Source organism: Schistocerca nitens, chromosome 2, assembly GCF_023898315.1.
Source record: "Schistocerca nitens isolate TAMUIC-IGC-003100 chromosome 2, iqSchNite1.1, whole genome shotgun sequence".
NCBI classification, from domain to species: domain Eukaryota; kingdom Metazoa; phylum Arthropoda; class Insecta; order Orthoptera; family Acrididae; genus Schistocerca; species Schistocerca nitens.
In genome coordinates this window covers 3,297,079-3,313,944 of record NC_064615.1, presented here as the reverse complement: position 1 = coordinate 3,313,944, position 16,866 = coordinate 3,297,079, and the positions used below count along the sequence as shown (strand labels likewise).

At 44.6% G+C, this 16,866-nt stretch overlaps 1 protein-coding gene across 1 annotated transcript in view; it reads right to left on the bottom strand.

The window, feature by feature from the left end:
- LOC126235664 (ATP-binding cassette sub-family C member 4-like) overlaps positions 1 to 16,349 on the bottom strand; it is a 166,546-nt gene extending 150,197 nt beyond the window's left edge. The window contains exon 1 of the mRNA XM_049944384.1: positions 16,232 to 16,349. Coding sequence (XP_049800341.1) covers positions 16,232 to 16,305 — 74 coding nt within the window. The 5' untranslated portion in view covers positions 16,306 to 16,349. The remainder of the gene's footprint in view (positions 1 to 16,231) is intronic.
- Positions 16,350 to 16,866: the final 517 nt, after the last annotated feature.

The window sequence follows — 16,866 nt, the reverse complement described above, 5'->3', positions numbered from 1 at the left end:
GGCTCCATGTTATGTCCAACAGTGCACGTCTTTGCCCGAAGCAAATCGGCGACTACGAATATGTTTCTTCAGGGCTCTGATACACAGCTACTACTCCTTCCTCGTAACATCTCTGTAACTTTCCTACAGCCGGTATGCATCTAACAGTATCCTTATCCTTGCAAGTGTCCTGTTCTACTGGTGGTTTTGCTGAACGAAGATTTATCAGGAGATTTGGATCCTCAGCTTTTCACTTCTTCAGACAAGACATTCAACTTGTCCAGCAATGAAAATTCACCGGACACGTGTCAGTATGTGTCATAGAATCGTCGTCAGTACGTTCGACAACGGTTACATAATGGTGGTGTTTGGTGCGCAATTTTCGTGTCAGTAACATTTTGTCGACTCATAGGCGGAATATATCGAACTGGAAAGTTTCTTCAGAAGTGACTCAGCTCTGTATTAGGACTGCATTTGACGTACACATCTCGTAGATGTAGCAAAACATACTGCCGCGATTTGCTTCTGTGGCTCACGGGATACCGGTTAGCAGCTCACCAGTCAACTCGAGCGAGTCTGCCAGGCTGTTTTACACACTGGTTTGCGCGGATGCTGGCTTTTTTCCAAATTCTGATGCTGCTGCTCACAAACAGGATAACTGCGTAATATTCACGGGAGTAACACAAGTCCTAATTCAAAGAAAATACCATGTGGGAACGGCGGATATGTCATTCTTCTTCTGCCAGTCCAGGATTAGGCCTCATGGCCTGTTCCAGCGTCAGCGCCTTCCCAAACCCTTTCTTCCAGTAGGATTGTATTCCGTAGCTTGTCAAACTGTTCTCTGAAGCGATATACGCAACGTATGCTCTTTCCAATCCTACTTTCGTTACGTTACTTTTTCAGTTACTGTCCCCCCACTTCTTGTATATTCTTCATTTCTTATTCTGTCTTCTCCTGCGCAGTCTTTTACTGATCTAACGAAATTAATTTCTGATGTTCCAGGTTATCTCAGGTCTTTTGATCTCAATGACCAAGTTTCTGCTCCATGTAGTACTGTGGGTAATGCCATGACTTCATAAAATTTCATTCGGGTTTATCTTCTACCCTTCAATGTTCTTCATATCGCGCAGCCTATGTGTTAAGAGGTGTTAATTTTTTTTATTTATGACGTCTCTTCTTCAAAAGTTATGTCACATCGTAGATACCGCAAATAAGAGACACAGAAGAATGGTTCAAATGGCTCTGAGCACTATGGGACTTAACTTCTGAGGTCATCAGTCCCCTAGAAGTTAGAACTACTTAAACGTAACTAACCCAAGGACATCACACACATGCATGTCTGAGGGAGGACTCGAACCTGAGACCGAAGCGGTCGCGCGGTTCCAGACTGAAGCGCCTAGAACCGCTCGGCCACTCCGGCCGGTGACACAGAAGACCCAACGGAAGAGAAAGCAGAGCAAGGGACAGATCTAATAGATCTTACAGAATGAAAACAGGCATTCGAGGAAACAAAAAATATAAAAGGACCTGAATTAGATGGAATTAACTTAGAGCTGATAATGTACGGTGGGACATTCCTAGAAGAGATCGCAGCCTGCCCTAACCGTGCTAGTAGCAATGGAGGAGATTTTGGTATTAATCGAGGATTTTTTGGTAATTTGCCTTTTTTTCTGCACATAGTTGTTGCTTGCTTGCGCACTGGAGCCATTCTGTCAGATTTGTGTATGTATACGCTGAGAGTAATATTCGTATTTTTTGTTGTGAGCAATACTTAATTACTGATTACAGACATTGTGGAATAATTAAAGTTTTCAAACTGTTCAAAGAAAGAAATGGATGAGTAAAGTTTGTTAATATATATGAATCTTCATTTTCAGGATACAGTAAATTAAAATTTTTTGTTGGTTCCTCTCATTTTTTTTATTTTACACCGCTTCAAGGCTTACTAACCAAACCCCTCCTGATCATTCAGTTTCTATATAAAAACATAGGAGTAGCTGCATCAGCAGTTGTAACCATGCACTGCACCCTGCATGGATTGCGGGTATTTCTTTTGAATTATTTTACCATGTTGCTGATCACGCATGTGCAGCGGCAAGACTAGGCATCTTGTCTGTTGCGTACGTGAACATTGCAGTATAACTGTTAGGAGAATATTTTAAAATTCGCAATCAGATACTAGAGGACTGATATTTCATGACTTGTAGCAAGAGTAATCAATTTCTGTTTCTCTTCCCTATCAGAAGACCGACATGTCCGATAGTAGGAGATTCCAGAAAAACGGCTGCATATCAAATTTTATGATGACGATATTAATGTTTCACTAGATTTCCATGCAATTTTAACGAAAAGTATAGATAACGATGATATTGTCAGATGTGGAGCTTTTCACATCTCCGTAGGTCTTTGACCGGACTAATAATAATTACTCCTATAATTTGATAGCTAAAAGTAACAACTTTCAAGTCTTCCGAACGCTTCTTATAAAACCTACAGCAAAATAATTGATGAGAGGCTTCAAAGCATATCTGACTGAATTTTATTAGAACGGCAAGCGGGCTCTGTAGTAAGGAAGATTTTGTATCGACAATTTTTTCACTCTGAAACAAATCATACAGAAAAGACGAGAATTCAGTTTGGGGACACACCTAGCATTTATGAAGGCATTTGACCGGGTCCATACAGAAAAGCTATGGTCAATGGAGAAAGGAAGTTTCCCCAGACACCTGGTAAAAGTATTCCAAGGTTTACAAAAAAACACCAACATAAGAATAGACACTGGCAATGTTCTGATGCCCGAAATGGAGATAAACCAGGGGGTAAGGCGAGGCTGCAGTATGTCACCAACATTGTTCAACATCTACATCGACAGCCTGGTCAGGGAATGGATGATGGACAGAATAGTTCAAGGTATAAGAATTAGGACAGGCAAATTTCTAAATACAATGCATTTCGAAAACGACCAGGTAATTATACAGAACAATGAAGAATAACTACAGATTAAACAATATCAGCCTAAATTACAATATAGAGATATCAAAAATAAAAAATGGCATTTTTTGGTAAGTACTCAATAAGGACTAAGATAGTCATCAATAACATGATAATAGAACCGGTCTCCAATTTCCAGTATCTAGAGCTATATCACTGCATGAAATATTGTAGGTTTTCTTACGCATTAAATAAGAATAACAATTTCGATCTCCTGGCGATCGCCTTCGTCGTCTTTGTCAGGAGCGAGTGATTGTTGTGACCGCTTCCGTGGCGTGCCTTTGGTCAAGCAGTGCCCTCGTCACCTCTGAGTGGTGCACAGAAGCCGGTTTTTGATACGGATGCACTACAGAGAAATTCGCCGCGTTCCTTACGTCCCAATGGGAGCGGCGGTTCCACTAGCGTCCTAGTTGAAATCTTGGCCAGCATGACGTTACGACGAGGTAGGACACCCAGTCAAATTCAGTCAATAGCTTCTGAAAGGCTACTATAGCAGCCATCAACGATTGTTTGTTACTCCCTTCTAAAATGGAGATAACAATCGGAAGTTCCGGTTTGTAGTCTCATTTGACACGGCAAGAAGATAGTGAATATTTAATTGTTTCAAAATCATTTCCACCACGCTAATTACATTCCATACTTCAAATCATCAGTTAGTTCAAGTTTTCACCCTTATCGATCGGAATCTTCGGGGGGTATTTATCTGTATGAAACAGGGAATTCTGCCGAACGTATCTAGAAGAAGGAAAGACCGCATCGGGCAAATCACGGCATGTTCGGCAGAAGAGACACCAATCGTATCTATAATTCTGTAGGCGCGACGACTGTTTGATGAAAAAATTTCAATTCAGATGTTAAGCCAATGCACGAACTCCTACGAGAATCAGAAAGATACGAGTAGGGGGATAACTGATGGGGCTCGTCGCGGTGAGGTGAGTGGGAAGTTGCGAATTTGCGTCTGCATAGTCCCATAGTGCTCAGAGCCATTTGAATACGCATACATGTGAAAACTGACATTACACGCTGTACTTCAAATATATTACTTTAAAATCGAAAATAGGAGGAAAATTCAGTTGAGATAACGAATAACTTCTAGCAGTACGTATCTCAGATACTTGTGCAGCACTATGTAGTCTTTCTCTACCAGCAAATCACTGTTCAGGTCATGGAAAATTTCAGATTCCGCCTCACGATTTTCTCCGCTCCTCTTCGACCGCCGTTAACAAAGTCCTCGCAGCTATTTTACGCGCGTCCGTTGTCACAAAGAAACTGGGTGGTTTGCGAGCTAAACACAAATGTGTGAGAACGGCCTTAGGTGTAGTATCCATGCGTTCTGAAGCCCCCCCCCTCAGATGACAGGTTAGCAAGGTTTTCTTTTACTAGCGTGTTGCTCCGTTGAAAGTAGTTGCTGTCAAGTTGATGTCTTGAAAGGACCACTTAGCTTATCAGCTTATCCATTTTCAGCTTATCTTATCGCAGTGGGTTGTTCATTAACATACGAATTAAGTGACTCCATGGTTCTGCCATGCTTTGCTTGCTGCCATGCTTCACTTTTTAGCGACATACCCAGCAAATAGCAAGCTTTGACGTTATCGAAAAATTCGACTGTTGTGAACAGTGGTTTCTATCAAACACTACTTACTGATAAACTGTGGGCGTTCTAGGAGCCATCACCAAACTAAACACTACACAGCTGTATGTTGCTTGGAACGTCCAAACGTCTGGACGCTGCACGACACATCTTCCCAGGTACAGGCGATTAAAAACGAAGAGTGAGAAACACGTGGCAATTATGCTGACAGCCGGCCGCGGTGACCAAGCGGTTCTAGGCGCGTCAGTCCGGAACCGCGCGACTGCTGCGGTCGCAGGTTCGAATCCTGCCTCGGGCATCGATGTGTGTGATGTCCTTAGGTTAGTTAGGTTTAAGTAGTTCTAAGTTCTAGAGGACTGATGACCTCAGATGTTGAGTCCCATAGTGCTCAGAGCCATTTGAACCAATTATGCTGACAGGACGCCCTAGAAACTGGCAGTCACGATAAGCTAACTTCCTAACAAACCGAATATCAACTCGTCGCATATCAGGTACCTTGATGAAAAATGTCTTATTTCAGCTGCACTACTTTGTGTGAATCGGTGACTAATTTGGTAATTTTGAAACTATGAATGCAAAGGTACGAGATCAATTCTCAATCGCTCCACGGTTTTTCTTCCGCCACTTATCTCTTCTGTCACCTCTGATAATTATTCATACAAGTGAAAAATATCATGTTGCAGGTGAAAAATATCATGTTGCCACGTGGTTCGGAGTCCACAAAATTAAGGGAAGTTCGGTCAAGAATATGCGTCGTCTACATGTGCGTAATGGCTAAGTTTCCTATGTTGACTGCACTTGGAAGGATGCAGGCAATGGCTAGCCATTGTAGCAGTGCACAGTGGCATAAAGAGCAGACATTCACTATAGCTCCTTTTTTGTTGGACTCTAAGGTGACATACGCAATCGTACATAAAGCGGTTTCAACCAGGCAGTCACTGCAATTTAATTTATTGCATTAGCTATTAAATCTATTAAATCTACATAGTATCCTCCCTTGTCAACGCAGTAGCAACGGACTGCCATGTGTTGGGATCTAACGATGCACTTGTCATCAAGTGAACTTTCGAGCAAGGGTACTCACGATTGCAGCAGTTCATCAGAAGTGCCCACTACCGGACAGCAACAGTATGGGAGATGGTAAAAGCATTTGAAGAAACAGGAATATGCCCATACGTGCCTAATGCTTACTCGGTGGAGTAGTTTATTCCTTCTCGGGTAACGGCAAGACACAGAACTGCAGTTCAGATCATCTAGTATAAAACACGGCTGGGGACAGTGGTCGAATGAAGGGAATCCAGTCAGGAAACTACGGGAGTGCCTTAATTCAGTGCCGTCAGCGTGCAAGCGCATACGGCTATTTGTGAGTTCTGACCGCTGCCGAATCTGTCGGAAGGCGACAGAAGGAAATGTAGGACCCAAAAAATTGGAAACCGCCATCTTATCACCGCTGAAAAATGCTCTCGAACAGAAACAGAAGGATAAAATGGTTCAAATGGCTCTGAGCACTATGGGACTTAACATCTTAGGTCATCAGTCCCCTAGAACTTAGAACTACTTAAACCTAACTAACCTAAGGACATCACACACACCCATGCCCGAGGCCGGATTCGAACCTGCGACCGTAGCAGCAGCGCGGTTCCGGGCTGAAGCGCCTATAACCGCTCGGCCACCACGGCCGGCAACAGAAGGATAATGATGAGAATTAAAACCGAAGCGAAGAGAGAAAAATAAAACGAGACGTCGTAGGAAAAAAATTCGTCCTGTAAAAACTTATTCCGCAGACAAAATGGTTTTGCCCAGGGTGCGGATGTGATTTTGATGACGAATGGACAAAGTGTGATAAACATGAAGAACGGTGACATAACAACTGTAGGACGCTATGGCTATGAGCATTGCGTGCGAATTCTTGCCTGACTGAAAGCTTACTCTTACTCACTTGTGCGGGTTAGAGCACGCGATTAACACTTTCATACCCTCGCTCGTGTTATGTGCGTGCTTAAAAATGCACTTACCTTTACAACGATTAATGTGTAGGAACTTGAATGACATATTATAATTTCTGATATAGCAGAAGCACACCGATCGTATTTAGTAGTATAACAAAAAAGACAGTTTCAAGCGCAATAATTACGCATTTACTAACTGACAAACCCGGCATTTCCCGCGTCTTCATTGAGCCAATTTTCTATTACAGACAGAAACAAAAAAATGAATTGTGCTTGTAGTGTAAATTATAAAAAATTTCTTTCCATGTATTAGTGAAAATACCTTTGAAATTATGAAACAGTCGTACAAAGAAATATGTATAATGCACAAATGTAAAAGTACAATATCACGGACAGTTTGTGTACGCTGGTCGCAGCTGCTTCGTGTCTACAACGCGAATTTGCACGTCTCTATGGCAACGCCTACGCATAGCTGTGTAGCTCGTTTTTGCCTGCAGCCGTTCGCTGTTCGCAGTTGAAAACTGCCAAAATCGCTGCCAGGAGTCAAAGGTATTCCTTGAGTCGACTGTAGGAGTGTCTTAGAAGTAAAGGATACATGTGTTCAAACTCTGTGCATGATGCGACAATTTTTCACGCGATTAGATGTTTATGACGCCATATCTCTTGAATTATGTGTCGTACAATGATGTATTTGTGTAGGCTCAGTGAGCAGTATATGTCAATAATATATGCGAAATATGCTGCGAATAGCGTTAGTAGCAAAGAAATAATAAATTTAAACGTCATGCATAATGCGGCAGGTTTTCATGCATTTTACTGTTTGTTTCGTCATACCTCCTGATTTATGTGTTATATAACTATATCATTTTGCAGGTAAATTGAGAGGTATATGTGGATACTGTCTGCAAAATGTGTAACGAATAGAATTAGTAGCAAATAAGTGGTAAATTTAAGCTCCCTCTATAATGCGGCAGTGTTAGACGCTTCTAATTGTTTATGACGGCATATCTTCTGAACTGTGAGTGGTACCAGGATATAATTTTGTAGGTACATTAGCGGCATAAGTGGATACTGTCTGCGAAATGGACTGCGAACAGAGTTAGTGGCACAAAAGCAATAAATGTAAACGCCATGCATGATGCGGCAGTTTTTCACGCATCTCGTTGTTAATGACGGTATACCTCCTGAACTGTGGTAAGTATGTGGTTCTTACCCTCAAAGTGATTGTTGCCTGAAGGCAAGGGAAATGTGTATCAAGTTTGGTTGAAATCGGTCCAGTGGCTTAGGAGGAGATGTGGAAAATACACACAAATACATACAATATATCCATTTTCATAATACGTATGGATTAATTCTGGTGACCGGTTTCCGTCTAAGTGATTATCTTCAGACCAGAAGTTGAAATGTGTAACAAAATGGGCCATGTGTGATACAGCTATTCGCCTTATAAACTTATGTAGAATAAAATTATGTGTATACCCTTGATGACGTGTGGGGCAAGAACAAGGCGCTGTTGTGAGTACCAGTCACCAACCGCTGACTGGCTTTTTAACGCGTAGTTCACTAGTTGCAGTTATGCAGCTGTATCATTCTAAAGCTTCAGTAATTTCGTCGCGCTTCACGGTATCGTTAACCTATCGTGTTAGGTGATTGACACCAAATCGGCGGGCGAGGTTTGAACAAAACACGCGTCACGTACGATCCTAAATGCCGCTGCGTCGTATGTATGAGTAGGTAGCGCGCAGTGGTCACTTCCTGCTGCCGCTTTGCACACCTCACTGCGCGACCTTGGAGGACACCTGTAAGCCGCGGCGGGAACGAGCCGATTCACATGTCGCTGTGGGTCTGCACGTGGTGTTGTGTCCCGCTGCTGCGGCCAATGCGCGCTGAACTGGGAAGGTGGAACCGACAACAGACAACACTCGTGCGTAGCGTATATTTCTTTGTTACCGGCGTTTTGAGACACGGGAAGCTATGATAGGAAGGAAGACTTGTTAGAAGTGCCATCGAAAAATTAGGCCGGGCCTTGCCGGACCAGTCGTCGCAGTATTCGGCCGAACTATTTTTGACAAACCGTGGAAAATCTATATTACTGGTCATTAAAATCGAAACACCAGAAAGGACAGCAAGTAAAGGACGTTTACTTTGTTATAATTACGGTCTTAGGTTTCCACGACTGTCACGCGCATGTAGAATCGGTAGATTCAGGAGAGTCATACTCAGCACCACGCCGGACCTCAACGGTCCCACGCGACTATACAGGGTGAGGAAGCCGAGTCATAACACCCTTTGTATCTCCCCAACCGGAATAGATATAAGGATGCCGTTTGGACAGTGAATTGCAGGGCAAGGGTGGACGGGAACAATATTGTGTGCAGGATGACGCATCGGCAGTGTAGAAACAGAACACTTCTAGGAACACGTAGCTGGTTTCTCTCTTCGCTTTCATGGTACGCCTTAAGTACAAGGGGACATCAAAAAGTAAATTACGTGTTATTACGACAGGTAAAAAGGTGAAGCTTGGCGTCGTGGCCCTGACGAGCCAATCGGGTCCAAACGACCGCCGTGTCATCCTCTACCAATGATGTCATCGTCACCGCTCTCTCGGTCGTTGTCGGGTTCCTCGACCTTGAACTCGCGTGTTGCAAGGTCTGGACTTCCTTATCGGAACCATCCGCGACTGTGCGGCCCTGGTCAATACACTGTTGGCACCATCTCACTGCAATTGCACGCGAAACTGCATTTGGTCAATACACCGCCAGGATTTCACGGCGAATCTCTGTGCAATTTAGACGTTTTGCCCGCAAGAACCGTACTGTCGTGCCTACTTGAACTTTGGAGTATGTATCCAGTGCTGCGTCATTTCCCTCGCACTCTGGGATGCGCTAGTTACCCATACCGTAGCAAAACCGTGTCTGTAGGAAACACGTAGCGTGTTCTCTCTCTGACAATGCGCCACTCTTGTTGCGCACAGGTTCTCTGTATAGGCCCTACTTAAAATCCTCACCGGACGCCACTGGATCGTTAACTGGTGCTGGTGCTAGTCTATTCAGACTATAGGGAACGTGGACGTGACGCCCGCATCTCGTGGTCGTGCGGTAGCGTTCTCGCTTCCCACGCCTGGGTTCCCGGGTTCGATTGCCGGCGGGGTCAGGGATTTTCTCTGCCTCGTGATGGCTGGGTGTTGTGTGCTGTCCTTAGGTTAGTTAGGTTTAAGTAGTTCTAAGTTCTAGGGGACTTATGACCACAGCAGTTGAGTCCCATAGTGCTCAGAGCCATTTGAACCATTTTGAACGTGGACGTGACGTGTTGTCACGCATCACAGTACAGTGAACGTGAAGCTGTGAGGGAGCGCCCGCTGCACAAAAATCAGGAATACATTTTATCAGTTTTAAGACATTAGTAAAGTAAGTAAAGTTTATTAATAGCAGTAGGCAAGTTCGTAACTACTGTTTTTTTTTTACAAAGGTCATGGTAAGTTCTACACACGCCGTTATTGGAAACTGAAAGAAAAAAATATACATACGATCGCCGGTTTACATATCACCTGTTGCTTTATCCTTTGTGTTTTTATTTCGAAATTAGAAAGAAAGAAAGTCAAAAATCTTTCTTTCTCGACAGAGCAGACTGCTTCATTGTTCAAAAAGTTTTCATTGCAAATCTCATTATCTACACTTTCATTTAGGCACTGTGTTGTTAGGATGGTGGTTACCGCTGAACAACCGGTTTTCAGTTATTGCGGTTTTTCCAACGCCAGTTTAACCGCGCTGTTTAAACAGCAGAAAATAACCGGTTTCTGAAATAAGCGATTTTCGGTTTTTTATTCCTATAACTTTGCTGTATAAACGTAGAAATCGAACAAGGGCTAAAAATTTTTGACTCTCTTCGTTTCAAGATAAATAGAGTCAAAATATTGACTTAAATAGGCAAATAAAAAAGATATCCGTCCACTGTTCTCTGCTTTTCTCAGAAAGTGGTAAGTGATTGTCTACTACAGAAACCACCAATATTCTCCTACCGATTGTAATGTTTTGAAACTTTGCTGAAAAATCACCTTGTAATCGGGGATCGTGCCACTATTTGGACAGTACGAGTGGTCAGTGCTAAAGGGTGAAAACTGAGGCTGAAGAATATTTGTGTGTTAATTTGTCCGTTTCAAAGCGTTAAAAGCAGATAAATGCACGTTATGTAGACACAGGCACCAGGTCAGATGCACTCTGTTTTTATTGTAAACTATGAATGAACTGTTACGCTTTAAGTTTTTCCTTATATTATGTCGCAAGTTTGAGGCGGCTCCTCCGTTTTTAATCTTTTAAAGCTAATGGAACATTGTACTTCACTGGTATCGTATTTTGTAAAATACTTCCAGACCGTAATACAACTGTGATGTCTGACGACGACAGAGAGAAACTACCATATAGACCACATCGGGAGGGACTTGCACACTGCACATGCACGCGTACCATCTATTAGGCCACGACACATGATGCACGTACATTTTTGTCTGAGCAATGCTGCACCAGTTCTTTCTTATGCCACCTCTTTGTTGCTCGCTCCTGTCGGCATTGTTACTAAAATAGAAATGATCGCTTTTTCCATTTGCTATAATATCGCAAAATTTCAAAACAATACAAATTTTACGAATAAAAATTACTCCTTCTTAAAAAAAAAGGTTCATTTAAAAACGAAAAATTTTTGCACTTTGTAGTTATTAGCAAAAAATAAAAGCACCTAGTTTAACCCTAGAACAAACAAATACCGAAAAATACCGGTTATTCAGAGCTAAAATAGCGGTTCCGCTTTTGACCGTTCGGTTTTTCCCATTCCTAATGTGTTTCTTTTCCTTTGTCCAGGTACTGTAAAACCGAAATCATTTTTCACCTTCTCATGTTGTCTCCCTTTTGAGGGAGAACACTAACAGAGCATTAAATCGCGACACAACCTCCGTAATCTGCCACGAAAAAAAGCAATGAATAAAACAGGGCTTAAGGAGACACAAAATGGTCTATTGTAACGTGAGTGTATGCGACGAAAATCACGCTGACTTGAGGATGTTAGAAGAGCTGCCACCGTCAATGTCAGTCAAACCATCGTTTCCGAGAATTCTTGACGTTGCATGTACGTTCCGTGACGCCCAGCGAGAGTCGACCGTAACAAACACGTGTTTCCTGAAATCGCCAGTAGTGTCGCTCGAAGCGGGAAAGTGTAGAGGCAACGTCTGAGCGTCTCTGTATCGGACTGAGAGCTTTTGTGATACAGAAAAAATACTTCTCGTTGCAGCGTGTCAACCTCCCGTTGCTTCTGAGAACGTCTTCCGGTTTCCAGTAATCGGTCAAGGTGTGTATGCTGCAACAGGCCTGCCTGCACACAACAGCACTTCGGTAGCACTCCGAGCGCACACGCTATTCTCCCAAACTACTGGGTGAATTTTCTTGGAGTTTTCACAGGTAACTTCAGCACAGATCGGGACACCGCACAGCCTTTATTTCACAAAAGTCGCATCACGAAAAATAGATATCAATGTTTTATCTTTTATCGAAAACCGTTGTATTGTGCGTTTTCGTGTTTGAAATTGCTAATCTCCAAAGCTGCTAGATTATTATTCGTGGGGTTACCACGGTAACTTAGGAATAGCTTCGAGCACCGTACAGGCTTTATTTCATAAAAAATAGTATCACGGAAAAAAGATACCTTAATTCCAAATTTTGTCCATATTAATATTATAAATCGGAAAGTAACTCTGTTACGTTTTCACAACAAATCCACAAAATCGATTTCGATGAAAGTTGGTGCGGAGATAGCTTGAAACCTGTGGATGAACATAGGCTGCTTTAGAAATTGTGTAGCACAAGAGGTTTCCTGATTTCGAGAATATTACGAGAATTGGGGACAAATATCTACTATTTGCAAAAGCTGTTTGCTTTTTAACTTTTCATCTTTATGATGTTTGGTAAATGCTTTTATTGGTTGATACACTCCTGGAAATTGAAATAAGAACACCGTGAATTCATTGTCCCAGGAAGGGGAAACTTTATTGACACATTCCTGGGGTCAGATACATCACATGATCACACTGACAGAACCACAGGCACATAGACACAGGCAACAGAGCATGCACAATGTCGGCACTAGTACAGTGTATATCCACCTTTCGCAGCAATGCAGGCTGCTATTCTCCCATGGAGACGATCGTAGAGATGCTGGATGTAGTCCTGTGGAACGGCTTGCCATGCCATTTCCACCTGGCGCCTCAGTTGGACCAGCGTTCGTGCTAGACGTGCAGACCGCGTGAGACGACGCTTCATCCAGTCCCAAACATGCTCAATGGGGGACGGATCCGGAGATCTTGCTGGCCAGGGTAGTTGACTTACACCTTCTAGAGCACGTTGGGTGGCACGGGATACATGCGGACGTGCATTGTCCTGTTGGAACAGCAAGTTCCCTTGCCGGTCTAGGAATGGTAGAACGATGGGTTCGATGACGGTTTGGATGTACCGTGCACTATTCAGTGTCCCCTCGACGATCACCAGTGGTGTACGGCCAGTGTAGGAGATCGCTCCCCACACCATGATGCCGGGTGTTGGCCCTGTGTGCCTCGGTCGTATGCAGTCCTGATTGTGGCGCTCACCTGCACGGCGCCAAACACGCATACGACCATCATTGGCACCAAGGCAGAAGCGACTCTCATCGCTGAAGACGACACGTCTCCATTCGTCCTTCCATTCACGCCTGTCGCGACACCACTGGAGGCGGGCTGCACGATGTTGGGGCGTGAGCGGAAGACGGCCTAACGGTGTGCGGGACCGTAGCCCAGCTTCATGGAGACGGTTGCGAATGGTCCTCGCCGATACCCCAGGAGCAACAGTGTCCCTAATTTGCTGGGAAGTGGCGGTGCGGTCCCCTACGGCACTGCGTAGGATCCTACGGTCTTGGCGTGCATCCGTGCGTCGCTGCGGTCCGGTCCCAGGTCGACGGGCACGTGCACCTTCCGCCGACCACTGGCGACAACATCGATGTACTGTGGAGACCTCACGCCCCACGTGTTGAGCAATTCGGCGGTACGTCCACCCGGCCTCCCGCATGCCCACTATACGCCCTCGCTCAAAGTCCGTCAACTGCACATACGGTTCACGTCCACGCTGTCGCGGCATGCTACCAGTGTTAAAGACTGCGATGGAGCTCCGTATGCCACGGCAAACTGGCTGACACTGACGGCGGCGATGCACAAATGCTGCGCAGCTAGCGCCATTCGACGGGCAACACCGCGGTTCCTGGTGTGTCCGCTGTGCCGTGCGTGTGATCATTGCTTGTACAGCCCTCTCGCAGTGTCCGGAGCAAGTATGGTGGGTCTGACACACCGGTGTCAATGTGTTCTTTTTTCCATTTCCAGGAGTGTATGTTTTACATGATAAGGTTCAAAGTAATGAATGCAACGCCTGTACAGTCTCCGATGATTTTAATCCTTACTTCACACTATTTGTTGATGTACACATATGGCTGCTTCATTAGCTCAGTGCACACACATGGTCGCTCCCGGCCGCACCCCCGTGTACGCACTGCCCTGCGGCGACACTGCGCGTGCCGACGCATCGTGCGTTGGGGCAGTTTGGCAGGGAGCACAGTGGGGCGCACACCACGAGCTACAGTATGCTTACCTGAACACGCAGACACACGTGAGCAGCAGATGCTATTGCACGCACAGTAGCTTACTTACTATCACACAAAACAGTGCAGCTACGGGTAGCAGCTAGTATTGCATTGCTTTAAAATCGAAATGTGTAAACAATCCCAGTTAATGTTAAATGTGTGTATTTCATGCTTTTTCAGCTCTGCTGACCGTAATAGCTTACACCGTAAGCCCGATATAGTTTGGACGCCATGGTTACTTTGACCCCTCATACATCAAAAGCTTTACAGCTCTCTGCTGGTTTTCAGTTCGATGTTTAGTATATTCTGTTTGGTAGTAAAAGTCCCATCATTATACGCTAAATGGCGCCAAGTAGTGCCGAGTTTTTTGTGCAACAGTTGGCGAACCCTAATTGTATACAAAAAATGTGTTAAAATGAGGGTGTGCGAAATCCACCATTTAACTGCAAAGCGAAGGTGTTGTCAAGTATACCACGTATGTTACTCGATTACTTCTCAAAACAGACCACCCATGAGGTTTTTTTTCAGATGTGTATATCTCTCACCATATTACGATTTCTGAGCTTATGTGCGTGATTGCTAGGGGTTACTTTCATTAATGATCAGTGTTATCCCAGGATTAGAGACACACAATTTATTAAACAGAGTTAATGCCAATGACAGTATAGGAGTAACGAAAACGTGCATTATCCGTAGGGATATAGACGAAGGCTCATTTGTAATACTTAATGTGTTTTCAACTAAGAAATAAAAATGTCAGTCAAATAGTGCGCAAACTGCAACCTGTTGTGGTTCAGGCATTGATTCAGGTACAACATATAACGTCAAATATTTCCAGAAACAAGGCATGAAATTTCTTTGAGCACAAGTTCAAAATGGTTCAAATGGCTCTGAGCACTATGAGACTTAACAGCTGAGGTCATCAGTCCCCTAGAACTTAGAACTACTTAAACCTAAGTAACCTAGGGACATCACACACATCCATGCCCGAGGCAGGATTCGAAGCTGCGACCGTAGCGGTCGCGCGGTTCCTGACTGAAGCGCCTAGAACCGCTCGGCCACTGCGGCCCGCCTTGAACACGAGTGGCAGATGTTGTCTGGATAAATGAAGAAAAGATAACCTTAATTCTAACTGCAGTGGATGTTTTGAAACGAGGATTTAGGTCTAAGTTGTAGCTATATTTGGAGCTATTTGTGTGGTCCCCATCTTAGTACTTTTCATTATATTTGTAATTTTGTTGGTGGATCACACTGATTTATGAACCGTACTAGGTTATTTCTTTTATGAGGCTTAATAAAGCACTTAAGAAAACTTTGGATCAATGTATTTGTTTCTGGGCGGCCAACGTTTCTCTCTGTTTTTGAAATATTGACCACAAATGGAATGGTAGCTGACAGTTGTGGTGGAAGTATAGGCTGGACAATGTATCCCGAAATCCGTGTTAACTTTAACCACCTACATTTTTTCATTACTTCCTCTGTATTTTAGAAAATGTTTCGTGTTAATTAGTATGTAATCATTCCGCACAGACGCCTATTTTCACTGACATAAATACCACAGAAGTTAAAAACAGTCCTGATAGTCACATTTGAATCCGAAAATCGGTCAAAGTGTACCCGGTTTATGGTACTTATTTAATTAAGTAATAAAGTCATTGCTTCGCGAGAAAAATAAAAAGTTGCAAATAAACACTGCCGATAAATTTCTACTTAAAGAAGCACGCCGCAACGTTGGCTTCTCAGAAGTTGTCGCACTGCGTTGCAAACACGTTTTCCTGCGTTCCCCGCTGGAGTAGCCTTCAGCTGACAGCCGCCTCATTCACACACACGCTCGGAACAGCGCAGGGGTGGGGGGAGCCGCAGCTTCGAGAGCGCACTCAGGAGAGTAAAAGGCCAGCCCTACTGTGTCACCCGCTGTCTCAGCTTTCCCACGACGAATTCCCTGCCCTCTGAAGAGTCCGTGCAGCGCCAGATTCAGTCGGATAGCCTCGTTCAGATCGAGACACGGAGGAAGCAGTCGCAGGTGGATTGTTGCACGGCGCGCAGAGGCAGCGGAAGGGAAGCGGCGGCTTACCAGAAGGTGAGCACGGACAGCGGGTTGGCGCTGGCGCGCGGGTTCGGGTTCGACTTTCGCTTGGAGGCGTCCATGGCGGCTGGGCTGGGCTGGGCTGGGCTGCGTCCTGCGGCCACCGGCTCACTCACTGGACTGCCGGCTGCGGACCTCCGCCAGATGAAGGCGCGCGATCCCCCCCTCCCCCTCCCCCTACTGCCGCCGCTGAGCCATGACTTGCGGCGCGGCGCTTATCGCCTTCCGATACGTAACGCCGGCCTTCGACCGTCGCGAATTGATACTTGTGGCGGGTAACGCGGGCAGTCCGCCGTCAGATAACGAACATCTCAGTATTTGGCGGCGCCAGTCGGATCAAAGGGCACCGTTATTCTGTTACTTCAGAGTGTGACGAGTTAAAGCCATTGGTAACTGGTAATCAGAGTAGCATTATCCATTTTTTTGAGCATACAATTTTGTGGCTGTGTCGCTGCACCAGATGTTCAATGAAGTCCAGTTTCACTTCGTCCATCCTTGCTAGGAGACACGATATACAGGGTGGTCCATTGATAGTGACCGAACCAAATATCTCACGAAATCAGCATCAAACGAAAAAACTACAAAGAACGAAACTCGTCTAGCTTGAAGGGGGAAACCAGATG